The sequence below is a fragment of the Meles meles genome, chromosome 10, assembly GCF_922984935.1.
Source record: "Meles meles chromosome 10, mMelMel3.1 paternal haplotype, whole genome shotgun sequence".
Lineage (NCBI taxonomy): Eukaryota > Metazoa > Chordata > Mammalia > Carnivora > Mustelidae > Meles > Meles meles.
The window spans coordinates 51,848,025-51,860,661 of record NC_060075.1 but is presented as its reverse complement, the minus strand read 5'-3'; the positions used below and the strand labels follow the sequence as shown (position 1 = coordinate 51,860,661).

At 35.4% G+C, this 12,637-nt stretch overlaps 1 protein-coding gene and 1 pseudogene across 5 annotated transcripts in view; both read left to right on the top strand.

The window, feature by feature from the left end:
- Positions 1-11,841, top strand: part of PALS2 (protein associated with LIN7 2, MAGUK p55 family member) — a 109,142-nt gene extending 97,301 nt beyond the window's left edge. For all 5 annotated transcript variants that reach the window (XM_046020612.1, XM_046020609.1, XM_046020608.1 and 2 more), the window contains one exon: positions 4,843-11,841. In XM_046020612.1, coding sequence (XP_045876568.1) covers positions 4,843-5,019 — 177 coding nt within the window. In that variant the 3' untranslated portion in view covers positions 5,020-11,841. The remainder of the gene's footprint in view (positions 1-4,842) is intronic.
- LOC123951706 lies at positions 3,190-4,834 on the top strand (annotated as a pseudogene).
- Positions 11,842-12,637: the final 796 nt, after the last annotated feature.

Below are 12,637 nucleotides of genomic sequence, written 5' to 3'. Positions count from 1 at the left end.
ACAATAAGCTGGGGTTAATAAGTAGGGCTCACTTCATTTGTTTCCTGTTTCTCTGAGATAAATTGGCTTATGTTTATGCCTTGTGCATAAAGTCTTAAAAGCTGTTGTTCCATACATTTTCTGTTTTCATTGTAAGGTAGGAGGGTTAGTCTGATATCTGTTAGTACATCTTAGCTGGAAGCAGACATCCCTTTACTTGTTCTAATCTGTAAATTCTCCCCACCTCTCCTCTCTTGGAACCTTCTAATTTAGTTGTTCAAAAAAATGGGTTAGGGCACCTGGGTGGCTCAGTTGGTTAAGCATTCAACTCTTGATTTGGGCTCAGTTCATGATCTTGGGTTCGTGAGATCAAGCTCTTGCTCTAATCAAAATAACAACAACAAAACAAAAAAGTTGGGTCAGTTATCCTATAGAGTGCTTCAAAGTCTAGATCTTGCCAATTTTGTCCCCATGGTGTCATTTCCCTCTATTCCCTGTGAACTGATAGAAGCTTGAACAGGTATAGGTTTACTTATTTTTCCCAAAAATAATTAATAACTGATAGATCTTGCCTTGTTACATTATGAGGCATATGAAAGGCTCTCTTTTTGTGAGACGATTAATCTGTGGGTTCAGATGTTGTGAGCCTGATCTGTAAAGTTCTCTAGTAGCTTTTTACCTAATGATTTGGGCAAGTTTTATTCATCTTTGCCTGGATCACACATTTCTTAGGGATTGTAAAATGATAACACCAAAGAGTTTGTCATTCTTTCTGAATTTATAAACTAGAGTTCTAAGAAATAACTTTTCTTCATCAACTAGTTGATTACTCTGAAGTAGAGTTGATATAGGAAAGTCAGAGTATATGCTGATACTTCGATGGGTCAATTTTCAGAATAATGGATTTGTTCTGAGAGCCCCCAGAAGCAACAGGTGATCAAAGGTTCGTTTTCTTTGTTTTTTAGTTTCATTATGAGCACCTGATGTGAGTTTTTCACCTGGTTACTCTATTACAGTTATTCTGATTGATGCTCAAATTGTCCCATCTTTGACCAGTAGGAGCTTATTCAAGTTGGCCCTTGAGACCTTTTAGTCTCATCTTCCTTACTATCTGGTATGATAGATGTTCCAGGCTCCTCATACATTTTCTGTTCTAGGCCGGGTATGAGCTGTTTCTTCAAGAAGCTCTGGTTCCTTTTAGAGTAAGTGGTATTTTAAGACCATAATACTTAGGGGTGCTCATTGTCACAAGATTGATCCTTGTTTCTAGCTACACCTCTCAGGTAGAGTTAGGATATGTTTTTCTGTTGTATTTCTGAAGAAAACCATTTCATGAATTCGTACTGCTATTTCCCATTCAAATTCAGAATTACAGGGTTTTTAGTTAACCTCTTTTAGCTTATTTCCATTCTAAGTACTAAGTATCCCAGTTCTCAAAAACACTGGGAATGTTAGACTTGAAATATGATGTAATTGTTCGTTTGCTTTATCCCACAGTACACACACAACAGTCTGAGAATAAGTACACCAACACTACCAGGTGTGATTACCATGAACTAGTTTTTTGGTGGGTTTTGTTTTGTTTTGTTTTTTTGTCCTTAAAGTTTATTTCACTAAGTATATGCAGTCAAATTGCCGTGTTTTATAAAGTCTCTTGGACTACTTCATCTATGATAATTTAGTTACAACTCTTTTTGGTGTTTAAATTGGCTTATGTTTAGCTTGTGGGAATATTCAGCTTGTCTTCTGAGTTTTTTTTAACACAACCCCACTAATCTTTGATGACTCTTTTCTTCCTAGCTAGATAAGCTGTTCCTGGTTTTCTTACACATTTCTTAGCCCAGACCTGGAGCCAGCCATCCAAAAAACCTGGTTCCTTTTAGTGGAAAATGGTATTTAGAGACAATATAGGTGCTAAAGTTGTGTGCTCAACTTAGTTGCTCATTGTTTCCAGGCTTTTTGGTGGCCAGATATAAGAAATACGTTTTTCTTTTTTAGAAAGCACATATCATTTGTTCAGTTTGATAATTCTAATTTAAACTTTCCATTATTTTACTTCTTTGACTCTATGTTTGTATTTTTTTCTTATGCAGAAAATCTTGGTTCTTGATGACATTAAAATAATTTCTTACTTTACATATATAAACTAAGAACCCACTCTGTATATAATTTCTGAGTAACAATATCAATACTGATATCAACAGTAGGATTATTGAAAACTCTTAAGTTCCAGGCTTTTAAAAAATTGTTCCTAAGATATATCCCACTGGGTATTATTTTAAAGTCACTGAAATAATTCCTTTCTGCGTGGTTAAACCATCAACTTTTGAAACACAGGTCTGTTTTATTTTTCTTTTGATTTTTAAGTATTGTTCTTTTTTTATTTGAATTTAATTTTGTATAATTCTATACATTTCGTAGTTCTAAAGTAAATCTTAACAGGAAAATCTAGCTTTTCTCCGTTTGCTCCATTCCCACCTACGTAGGTTTTCATTTTCAAAAAAAATTTTTTAATATAAGCAAGTATGTATGTGTATCTTTCCTCCCTCATTTCTTACATAAAAAGTAACCTGTTATATTCAGAAGTCTGCCTACATTTTCCACTTATCAGTATATTTAAGATTTGCTATGGCCATATATAGAGATTCTTTATTGTTTTTTCTATCTGAATGGTGTACTCCACTATTTAAAAAAAAAAAAACAAAACTTCTTTCTTAAATGAAGCAGATTGCTAATGACTGTAATAGGAAAGAATGGTTTCCAAGTTGAACTGAGGCTATCTATCACATCTATCATAATTAGTTGTTTCAAATTGATTTAGAGATGTCAGTGAAAATATTAACTGAAATATAAGTTATTAGTGTCCCTCAGGTCTAGTTTGGAACTCATTTTTCTCTCTACATTTCCCTTCTGGTGTTTTCACCAAACTCATTATCTTATATACCATTGTTACACTGGTTATTCCTAGTTTTTGCATAGGTAATCCAGAATTCAGAGCTCCGACTTGCATAACCCATCTCTACTTAGCTTATATCTGCACTTGGCTGTCGCCCAAGACATCTTAAACTTAATATGTGTAAAGTAGAACATTGTGTTTCCCCCCACCAAAAAAGATTGTGTTCTCCCTGCTCCACTCCCCAGCTCTGCATTTTCTACTACTGCTTCTTTCTACATTTTGATTTATTCGCCTATTCATTCATTCGTCACTTTTCACATTCAGCCCATCAGCCAATTTTGATTACTTTATCACCAAAATATATTTCTGGTCTGCTGTCATATCCATCTCCTATTTCTCCACCACAAGCCAGCAGTGTGTTTCTGTTGCATGTGAGTTCTCCACAACCTAGCTCATACCTATCTCAAGGTATCACCACTGCCCTCAGTCCCTTTATCCCTCTGGTCTTTCAGTATCTTAAAACATATTAGGGTCATTTCCCTCCAAGATTTTGCATTGCTGTTTCCTCTGCCTGGAATGCTCTTTCCCACACTATAATTCTCAGTTTAAATGTCATTTACTCGGTATCTTTGTAATCACTCTATCTAAAATAGAATTCTCAAAATTCTTTGTTCTGATTGGTTTCTTTTATAGTACTCATTACAACTTGGAAGTTTTTGTGTTTATTTGCTCTTTGTTTGTCTCCTCCTCTGGAGGGTAGGAACCCAGCCTGTCTGTCTTTTTCATTGTTATGTTCACAGATGATGAAACATAGTAGACAATTTAATAGCAATCAATAAATATTTGACGAACATGTAGAAGTACTTTGAAATTTCAAAACAGTTGCAATTTAATGAAAAGCTTTACTTGCTCATGCAGAACCTATTACTTATTCTTTCCTTATATCATTCCAAAATGACTAGAAATACTATACAAAATATAAACAGTGCCAGTTAAAGAAATAAATAAATATGTGTGTATGTGTTGGTGGGGATAGGGAGCATGTAGTTAGTCTTCAAAATACATTTCTAATATTCTCTTTCCTGGAGATAGGAGCAGATTTGGCTTTGAGCTTAATAGGCACTGCAAAATCGTTTCCATGATCTCAGAGCCCATAAGATAAAAGTCTTTTGAGCTCTTTCCACAGTCTTTCTGTGTCGCCCTAATGGTGCACATGAATGTCTTGGCAGATGCTCTCAAGAACACTAGGTTCTTATTAGGCTATGCTCCAAAGTCATTAACCAATTTCTAATAGTGATGATGAAGCGTAGTTACATTGGCATATTTGAAATCATTGATGATCACAGAGCTGGGAAAATTGCTGTGAACCTCACAAGCACGTTAAACAAGTGTGGTGTTTGAATTGGTGTTTGAGCAGATTTGATGTACAACTCAAAGATCTACAAAAATGGCAGAATAATCTGCTCCTGTCCCCCCAGTTTGGTTTCATTGTCCTGACCACCTCAGCTGGCATCCTGGACCATGAATAAGGAAGACAAAAACACACAGAAGGGGAAATCCTGGGATTCTTTTTCTAGGGGTGTATTTACATATATGCAAAGTTAAAAAAAAATAATTTGAAAAGGATGATATAGTTGGGCTGGAAACCTGCAATAATTCTTTTATTACCTTAGATTTCACCCTGAGATTATTGTCAGCAGTTGTTTAATTAGGAATCTTATTCTAAGATCAATGAAACAGAAGATACAGAGTACTTACAAAGCAAACATGAGCACTGCTGGAAGGACTGGGATATGAACAGGTGGTAATGTCTGTTTTAACACTGTAGAGATTAGATTTTGAACATTAATATCAGAATCACCATAAAAGTCCCAGTGTGCTTATTTCTTATGTTCACTGTGAATCGGTGTTTGAGCAAGTAAATATACATTATGATAGAAACATTTCCTTTGAACACTCTTTGACAGGACTCTGACTTAAAGAAAACAGTGGACGAAAGTGCACGGATTCAAAGAGCATACAACCACTATTTTGATTTGATCATCGTAAACGACAATCTAGACAAAGCCTTTGAGAAACTACAAACAGCCATAGAGAAGCTGAGAATGGAGCCACAGTGGGTCCCAATCAGCTGGGTTTACTGATGATTCAATAAGGTTCATAATGGAAATAAAACTTTTTAAAAATGACTGCAACAAATAAGCCTTCGACCGAGAAAATACATGCACAGATAGAAGATACCTGCCAAGTTCAGGCATTTTTATTGTGTAGATTGAAATACCAGTACACTATTTGAATTTTTATATAAAATGTGGTTGGGAAGGTGTACTAATATATAATTTATCTTAATTTTTCTAACTTTTTATGGGTAATCTTTCTATTCATACCACATAAAGAAATGCGTTGAAGCATTTTGTATGTTTTGATTTAGTACCCTTGCCTTTTCATCAAAGGAATTTTCAAATCCTTCATTCTCGCATTGGTCTCCCATTTTCACTGTGATAATGAATACTTGAAATAGTTTTGTAAAGCTGTCCTTTAGTTCAGTATTTAACTAGTGAAAGGTCAGTTACTCTTTATTAGGAGAAAATAGTAATTATTGGCCTTCTTTCCTAATATAAGTTGAAGCAGAACTATAATGTCCATACCTTCCAAGTCTGATATTAGAAGTCTGCTCAACAACACATGGTTTCATTATTTCAAAGATATATGGCTATCCATTCTAATTTAAGCAAGTATATTGTTTTTTTTTTTCCCCTTCATTTCCATCTTGAGGGAAAAAGTGAAGAGCAATACTTTGCACTCTCATTTGTTGCCATTACAGGCTGATGCTAAGTGAATGTGTACACAGCAAGCAAGGCCTTGTAGGCTAAGAGAGTGCCTTATCCTGTAACACATAACGCAGCAAAATGACACTTAAAGTTGATTTATTTTCACATGTAGAAAATACCGACATTGACAAAAATGAGCCTACTGTAGCTTCAATAGTGTTTTATTAGGATATGGTCAGCAAATGTATCACGCCTTTGCAAATTTCTGTGATACTTCAAGTTTGCAAGTGGAGGATTTTGTGAACAATTGGTGTGCTTTTTGAGGTGTGATGTGATTGTTAGAATATTTGTTAAATCTGTCGTGTTGAGAACCAGATCCATTGAACAACTTATGAGATCTGGAAATAACTGTCAGCTGTCTTATCTATATATAACATATACATTATATAATATGTACGTTGTATGTATTATATAAGGTTTTATATAGTTTTTTACATTTCTGTTAGGAAATGCACTTTTTTGTTTAGTAATTAAGAAAACAGCTCTCTTTTAGATGCATTAACATTCAGATTTTTAAAATTCATCTCAGTTAATAGCTTCCGTTAGGATTCTTGGATGGTACAAATTCTTCCTCAAACATATTGAGATGTAGCTCATCATTAAACTAAGTTAGCTGTTTTATATTGCTGCCAGCTTTTCACAAGGACATTATTCACACCTACAGGTTAGGTGCTTGTGGTCGTCTTTGTCCATGGTAGTCATCTGGCTCCTGGCTGTTGAATTTGTTTTCTCCTCAGCAAAGCTGTGACAGAACACCAGCCGGGAGGGCGTAGAGAGGAGAGAAAATACATGGCAATAAGCAGTTATGCACACATTGCTTTAAACCATCTTCACAATGAAACAGAACAGCCAAATTGCTGTATTGTTAAGATTGGAAATGTATAGGTATTTTTTTTATTCTAGAGTTTCATATCCAGAACACAAATCATGTTCTTTGTCCTAGGATAGGGAATTAGTGGTAAAATGGATCACACCCTTTTAATAACTTTGGTAACTTTTAAACTGCATATATTTACTTCAGATTCTCAGCTTCTCAAAGCAACCTGAATCAAAGCACAGTGTTGAGGTAATATCTTATGATTTAGTGTTTCAACACTGAAAATTTTAAGAGAAATTTTGTTTCCAAGTTCTCAGGAAATGTTCAGTCTTCTGTGGTGTGCCTTCATGCTGCTGCACGGAGCCTCTTTGAGCAGCTTTGGGATCATTGTAGCAGCACAAGAAGTTTATCCACAAAATATTTCAACTATCTTGACATAATGGAGATGATTTTTACATCATATATATTTTTAGCTTTATTATATGGTTTAAAGTGCATATTATTTAGAAAATAGTCTATACTTAAAAGGATTATTTCTGTTATGAATGGTATTCATGACTAGTTAATATACTCTAGACCCCCATAATACAAAATAATGCTGTTTAGTTTATTTCAGTCTAGATGCCAGAGCTGAAGAGAATAAACTCAGAAAAATTCATTGTATCTCAATAGAATCATTGAACTTGAAACTGAAGTTCCATCTGAGTCTGCAGGACCCAGTAGAGCTCTACTGGGGCAAGGAGTCCCAGAGGCCCCAGGATTCTCTCAAGGCAATGAGAGTACAGTTGTAATCAATGAAGTATGAACTTCTCTTGTGGGAAATGTCTAAAATAATTAGATTTACTGAAGAGAAAATGGTTTAAAGTGATGCTAAGCAATTGGTGATAGTTAAAATTTGCATGCATATGCAAATGCCTTTGGGAAGAAACCTGTGCCAATACGTTAATGTACCTGAGGATTCTTTGTGGACTGAAGAGTGTCCACATTCAGCATTCAGGGCATGACTATTTATATATGACTAAGTATTATATATATGTATTTTTTATTTTCAAATGTACAAATACCCATAGAGATGATGTTCTTGGATAAGTCATGTAATCTTATAACTAGTGGAATATATGTGATGCACTACAAGTAGTTTTACTTTTATTCCAGCCACATCTTGATTATGCAGTCTTAGTTTCTGTTTGATATTTGGATATTATCAAATACCTAATACATCAGGACTTTTACTTTTCCCAATTCTTAACGATACAATTGCTGAACATAGCTTTCTAAAATAGAAATCCTATCATAAACACAGTATGACTACAGCAATAGTAGCCTGAGCCCTAGATTCTAGAATCTAGCAAATTTACTTATAATAGCTTATCAGGACAAGTTTTCTTGAAAAGAGCAAATTGGTTATTAACATAAACTTAGGAAAGAATGCAAATTAGCAATAAAATACAATAGTGTAGCATTATAGATTATTGCCAGATACTAACTGTTTTGACCATACTATCCCAATGACAATAAAATATGATCTTTGCTTTAAAAATTCATTAAATTGGTACTTATTGCTGGGCAAAACAATAAGTGTCATAATCTGGTGATTGGAGTTGATTTTCAAGATGGATAGCCATGGAGTTAGGTACGATTATTTTGAACTGATAAATGTTAACTGTAGAAGTTTTGAAAATTGGTCAAAATAGTGGTCTCCTTAACATTGTACTTCTATGACTTCTGAAACAACACTCCATTTTCCAGAAATCACAGGCTAGGGAGCCAATAATTTTGTAGTAATGAATCTTTATACTAAATATGGAGAAAGAAATCCTGAACTTTTATGTACATATATAGGTCATTTTTTTTAATGTCTGAGTCACCATATATATAAAATATATATATATATATACACAGCCATATGTATAATATGTAAAATTTTCCCAAAGTACATGAATAATAAAACCTAATAGGTTCACCCATGTAATTATAGCTAGTGTTCTTAAATGTTTACTCCCAGATTGTTAGACATTCTGAAACTTTTTTCACATTGTTTTATAAGGCTTCAGTTTAGGGCAGATACTAATTTTCTGAAAAATATGAAATTAAGCTCAGAAAATTGTAATAATTTCTTTAAGCAAAAAGGACAGAGTTCTAGATGGCAATGTCTTGGGAAATACTTAAACTTTCAAGTGAATTTGTGATATGGGTCAGGCTTAGAGATTCTGGTAACTGCCCTCCTGTTGTTCCAGTGGATTTGCTGTGACAATTCATGTAATAACATCTGTAATGTATTTTAAGTTCTTGAGCAAGATTCAATATTTTAAATAATGGGATTATTGTATATAGTCCAAGTGAATATTCACAGACTTCTAAAAATACAGTCAACTAATAATTCAGCAGCATCATTTTTTGAGTATACACTGTATATCTGAAGAAGATAACAATTCTGTAATTCCTTAAGGTAAGATTATTTTTAAATTACATTTTTGTTAGCTTCAAGTTTTATTCATTTTTTAATATGTCCCTTAATTCATTATGTTACTTTTTGTGTTCCTGGAATAATTTTGTGCACAGAATCAAAAATGAGTCTTTAATACCCTAAAAAGTGAAGGAATGATATCTCATTTCTAAGGTAAGAATTTTGAAGCCTGGTTTGTACCACTGCTGCAGTACGTTGCACTACTTTCTTTAAAACAATCTCTTTTGTTAAAAATAGAGATGGCGTGCTTCTACTAGCTGAGATCCTAATTCTGACTATGCAACCTTTGATAAAATTTACATTTTCCTTTACTTTTAATATTCCACCAGTTAAATGAGGCTAGCTTAATATTTGTCTTCACCTTAAATTACAAGAAGTAATTTGTAACTCTGATGTGAAAAATGCTAGGCTGGAAAATCCTCATTAGGCTACTTAATCTATTTATTACATGTATTCACTTATATTGTGGTTGTTTATCTTTTAGTTTGTTTAAAATGTATCTCTTTCAGAGGTAGCATAATGAATGGTACACACTATGCCAGAATCCTACCTCCAGTTTTAAAACAGCTCCGAGGAGGGTCTGTTCTGCTCTCTTTTGTGGCCTTGGTCCTTTTGAGTTTAGAATCCTACTCTCAGTCCAAACCTTGAACAAATTCTTGTTACTTGCAAATCAAATAAAATATAAGCAATCCAGTATTCTGGCATCCAAGACATTCTGATCTTTGGCCTTTAAAGCTGCCCTACCTTAATTCTTATGCCTGAAATTTATCATTGCAGCCTTATTGTTTAACCCACAGTATTAAGTTTAAAAGGTATCTGTTTCTTTGTAGGGAGAACTATTGTTACCTCCAATTAGTGGACCTTGAATTGAACATGAAGACATCTTTGTTGCATTCCCTTACTAATGGCTTCATGGCTGTTGGCTGATAATGCAGTGCTACGATAAATCTGACTTGCCTCTATACACCAAAGTTAGCCAGAAGTGACAGTTCCTTCCCTTTTTTTCCCTACCAGTTTTTACTAATTAACAGCACAAACTGAATGAACACATCTACAATGAGCATAAATGCCACTTCGTACTTGGGAAAGTAAAACCTGCCTTGAGTCCCACTGAATCGTACTATTGTTGCCACAAAGCAGGAGCCAAAAGGTCTTATTTTAAAAGTTGGAACTAGATGTCTTTGTTGCACTTCAGCAATTGCAGGGGGTAGAAACATAAAAATATGACAGGCTGTACCTGAAATTAGTTTTTCCTCCTATCAGTCAAGGTGGCCAAGGAGCTTAGAGGAAGTGGAAAAAAGCAGAGCATTCAAAACTCCTCAGCTATAAATTACCACTGTTTAAGCAAAAGTCATCACCAGTTAAAATATGTGGTCTTCATCTTATTCTGAAAAAAGAGAGGCAATAGTATAGCAACATTGCTTTGAAGACAAAGTTTGTTCTGGTAAATATGGTCCAGATGAGGAATGCCTTCACCTTTTCAGGTAGAACCAGATTTGAGGAATAGCTCATCTCCAGCTATAATTTGAGTATAAGATAAATACTCCTTTTGGCTATGTGTTTTTTAAAAAAGAACTGCGGACTCCTCTTTCTTTGGTAACATTGATTTTTAAGGAAGTGGGATCTTGGGTTTTGCTAGGGAAGAATGAGCACTTGGGGTTCAGCAACACGTGTAGTTTTCTGCATGTTGAGTTATTTTAGAGCCCATGGTGAGTATTTGATGTGAAAACCTTGCTTTGGGGATTTTTTTTCCATTTCAGTTTGGTATATCTTTATTTTGAACACAAATGCATGCTCTTTTTAACCTCTAATCTTTGAAATAATTGTAGAACTTTTCTTTTTTAATGGAAGGCAAAATGCTTGTTAGCAATCTAAAAATCAAAGCTGAACAAGCTGCTAAAGTTAACTTTCTGATGAAAAAGTTTAAAAATAAAATTTGCTACTGCTTTCCAAGCAATTGTATTACTAGTTCCTGTATAAAAGAAACATTACTGCTGCCCTTGTATAAATAAAATTTTCTTGCAGTACAATTACTGATTTTTCAGAAACTGTCCCTATAAATTTCTCTTTTCACATATTTCTTATGTTGTCCAAAACAAAAATTATTGAAATGTTCAACATGTGAGATTGTATATTCCAAGTAAAATATTTTTGTATATATAAAAATAAATATTTAATATTGCAAAAATACAGTGTTTCATTTATAGGTAGAACTGAGGTTTAGAGATGATAAATACAGAGGATATCAGATTAGCTTTGGTAATTTCTTTTTAAATGCTAGTAATCTTTGTGAAAAGCATGTAATATGTAGTTTTTCCCACCAAAATAAATATATAAATTTTTCACCTGCTTCTCTTCTTTAACAAGGAAACCCTAACTGTTGTTTCCTCTATCCCAGCCCAAGCCATTTGGTGGCTTTCAAAGGTGACATACTCAAGGAAAAAATGGCAGAGACAGGGAAGATTAAAATATAAGATCAAGAAAAGGCATCTTTGCTTAGATGACATGAGATGCTAGGATGAGCTAGCCAAGCAGGAAAAGCCCTGGTGGGAGAGACAGCACCTGCTGTGGCACAGCTCAGCCCTGAGGCCTGCAGTGGAAAAGGGAGGCGGACCCAGGCTGTCCAAGAGATGGAGGCATGACTGTGGGTGAGTGCGGGAAGCCGATGTCCAGAAAAGGTATTTTTGCAACTCTTTCTCAAGCTAAGTTTCTGGGATTCCATGCCCAGTACTTCAGAAATTGCTAGTCTAGTGTACTTCTCATGTCTCCCAAAGAATTCAGTTTTAGATTATTCACTTTCATCTTACACTGCCACAAACTTTGTAGTTTTTTAATTTAAGGATTGTATTTATTTGTTTTTTTTTTTTTTAAAGATTTTATTTCTTTATTTGACAGAGAGAGATCACAAGTAGACAGAGAGGCAGGCAGAGAGAGAGGGGAAAGCAGGCATCCCGCCAAGCAGAGAGCCCGATGCGGGACTCGATCCCAGGACCCTGAGATCATGACCTGAGCCGTAGGCAGCGGCTCGAGAGAAGAAAGCACAAGCAGGGGAGGCAGCAGGCAGAGAAAGAAGCAGGCTGCCCACTGAGCAGGGAGCCGAATGCAGACACTCAATCCCAGGACCCTGGGATCATGACCTGAGCCAAAGGCAGATGCTTAACCGACTGAGCCACCCAGGTGTCCCAACTTCACAGCTTTAAACAGAAACTCTGATCTGCAGGTTGGAAATGGAACGCAGGTCCCTGACTGAAATTGAGACCTTTCTCAGGGCCAGGCTCTTAATGCTGGAGAGAGAATCTTCTTCCAGGCGCTTGCAAGTTGGCTGCAGATTGCAGTTACATGCTGTTGTAGAACTGAGGTCCCCGCTTCCTTACTGGCTGGCACACGGACTGCTCTCTTGTTCTTGAAATGACCTCTCTCTGTCTCAGAGTCAGCAACAGCACTGAATCCTTCCTATGCTTCATCTTTCCTGCATTTTCTTTGGCCAAGTCTCTCACTGACTCTTCTGCCTTCTAAGGGCCCACCCAGATAATCCAGGATAATCTCCATCTCAGGATCTGTCACCTGAAGAAGACCTGTAAAGTCCCTTCTTGGCACATAAGGTAACGCGTTCACAGGTTCTAGGGATTATTAGATCATGGGACACC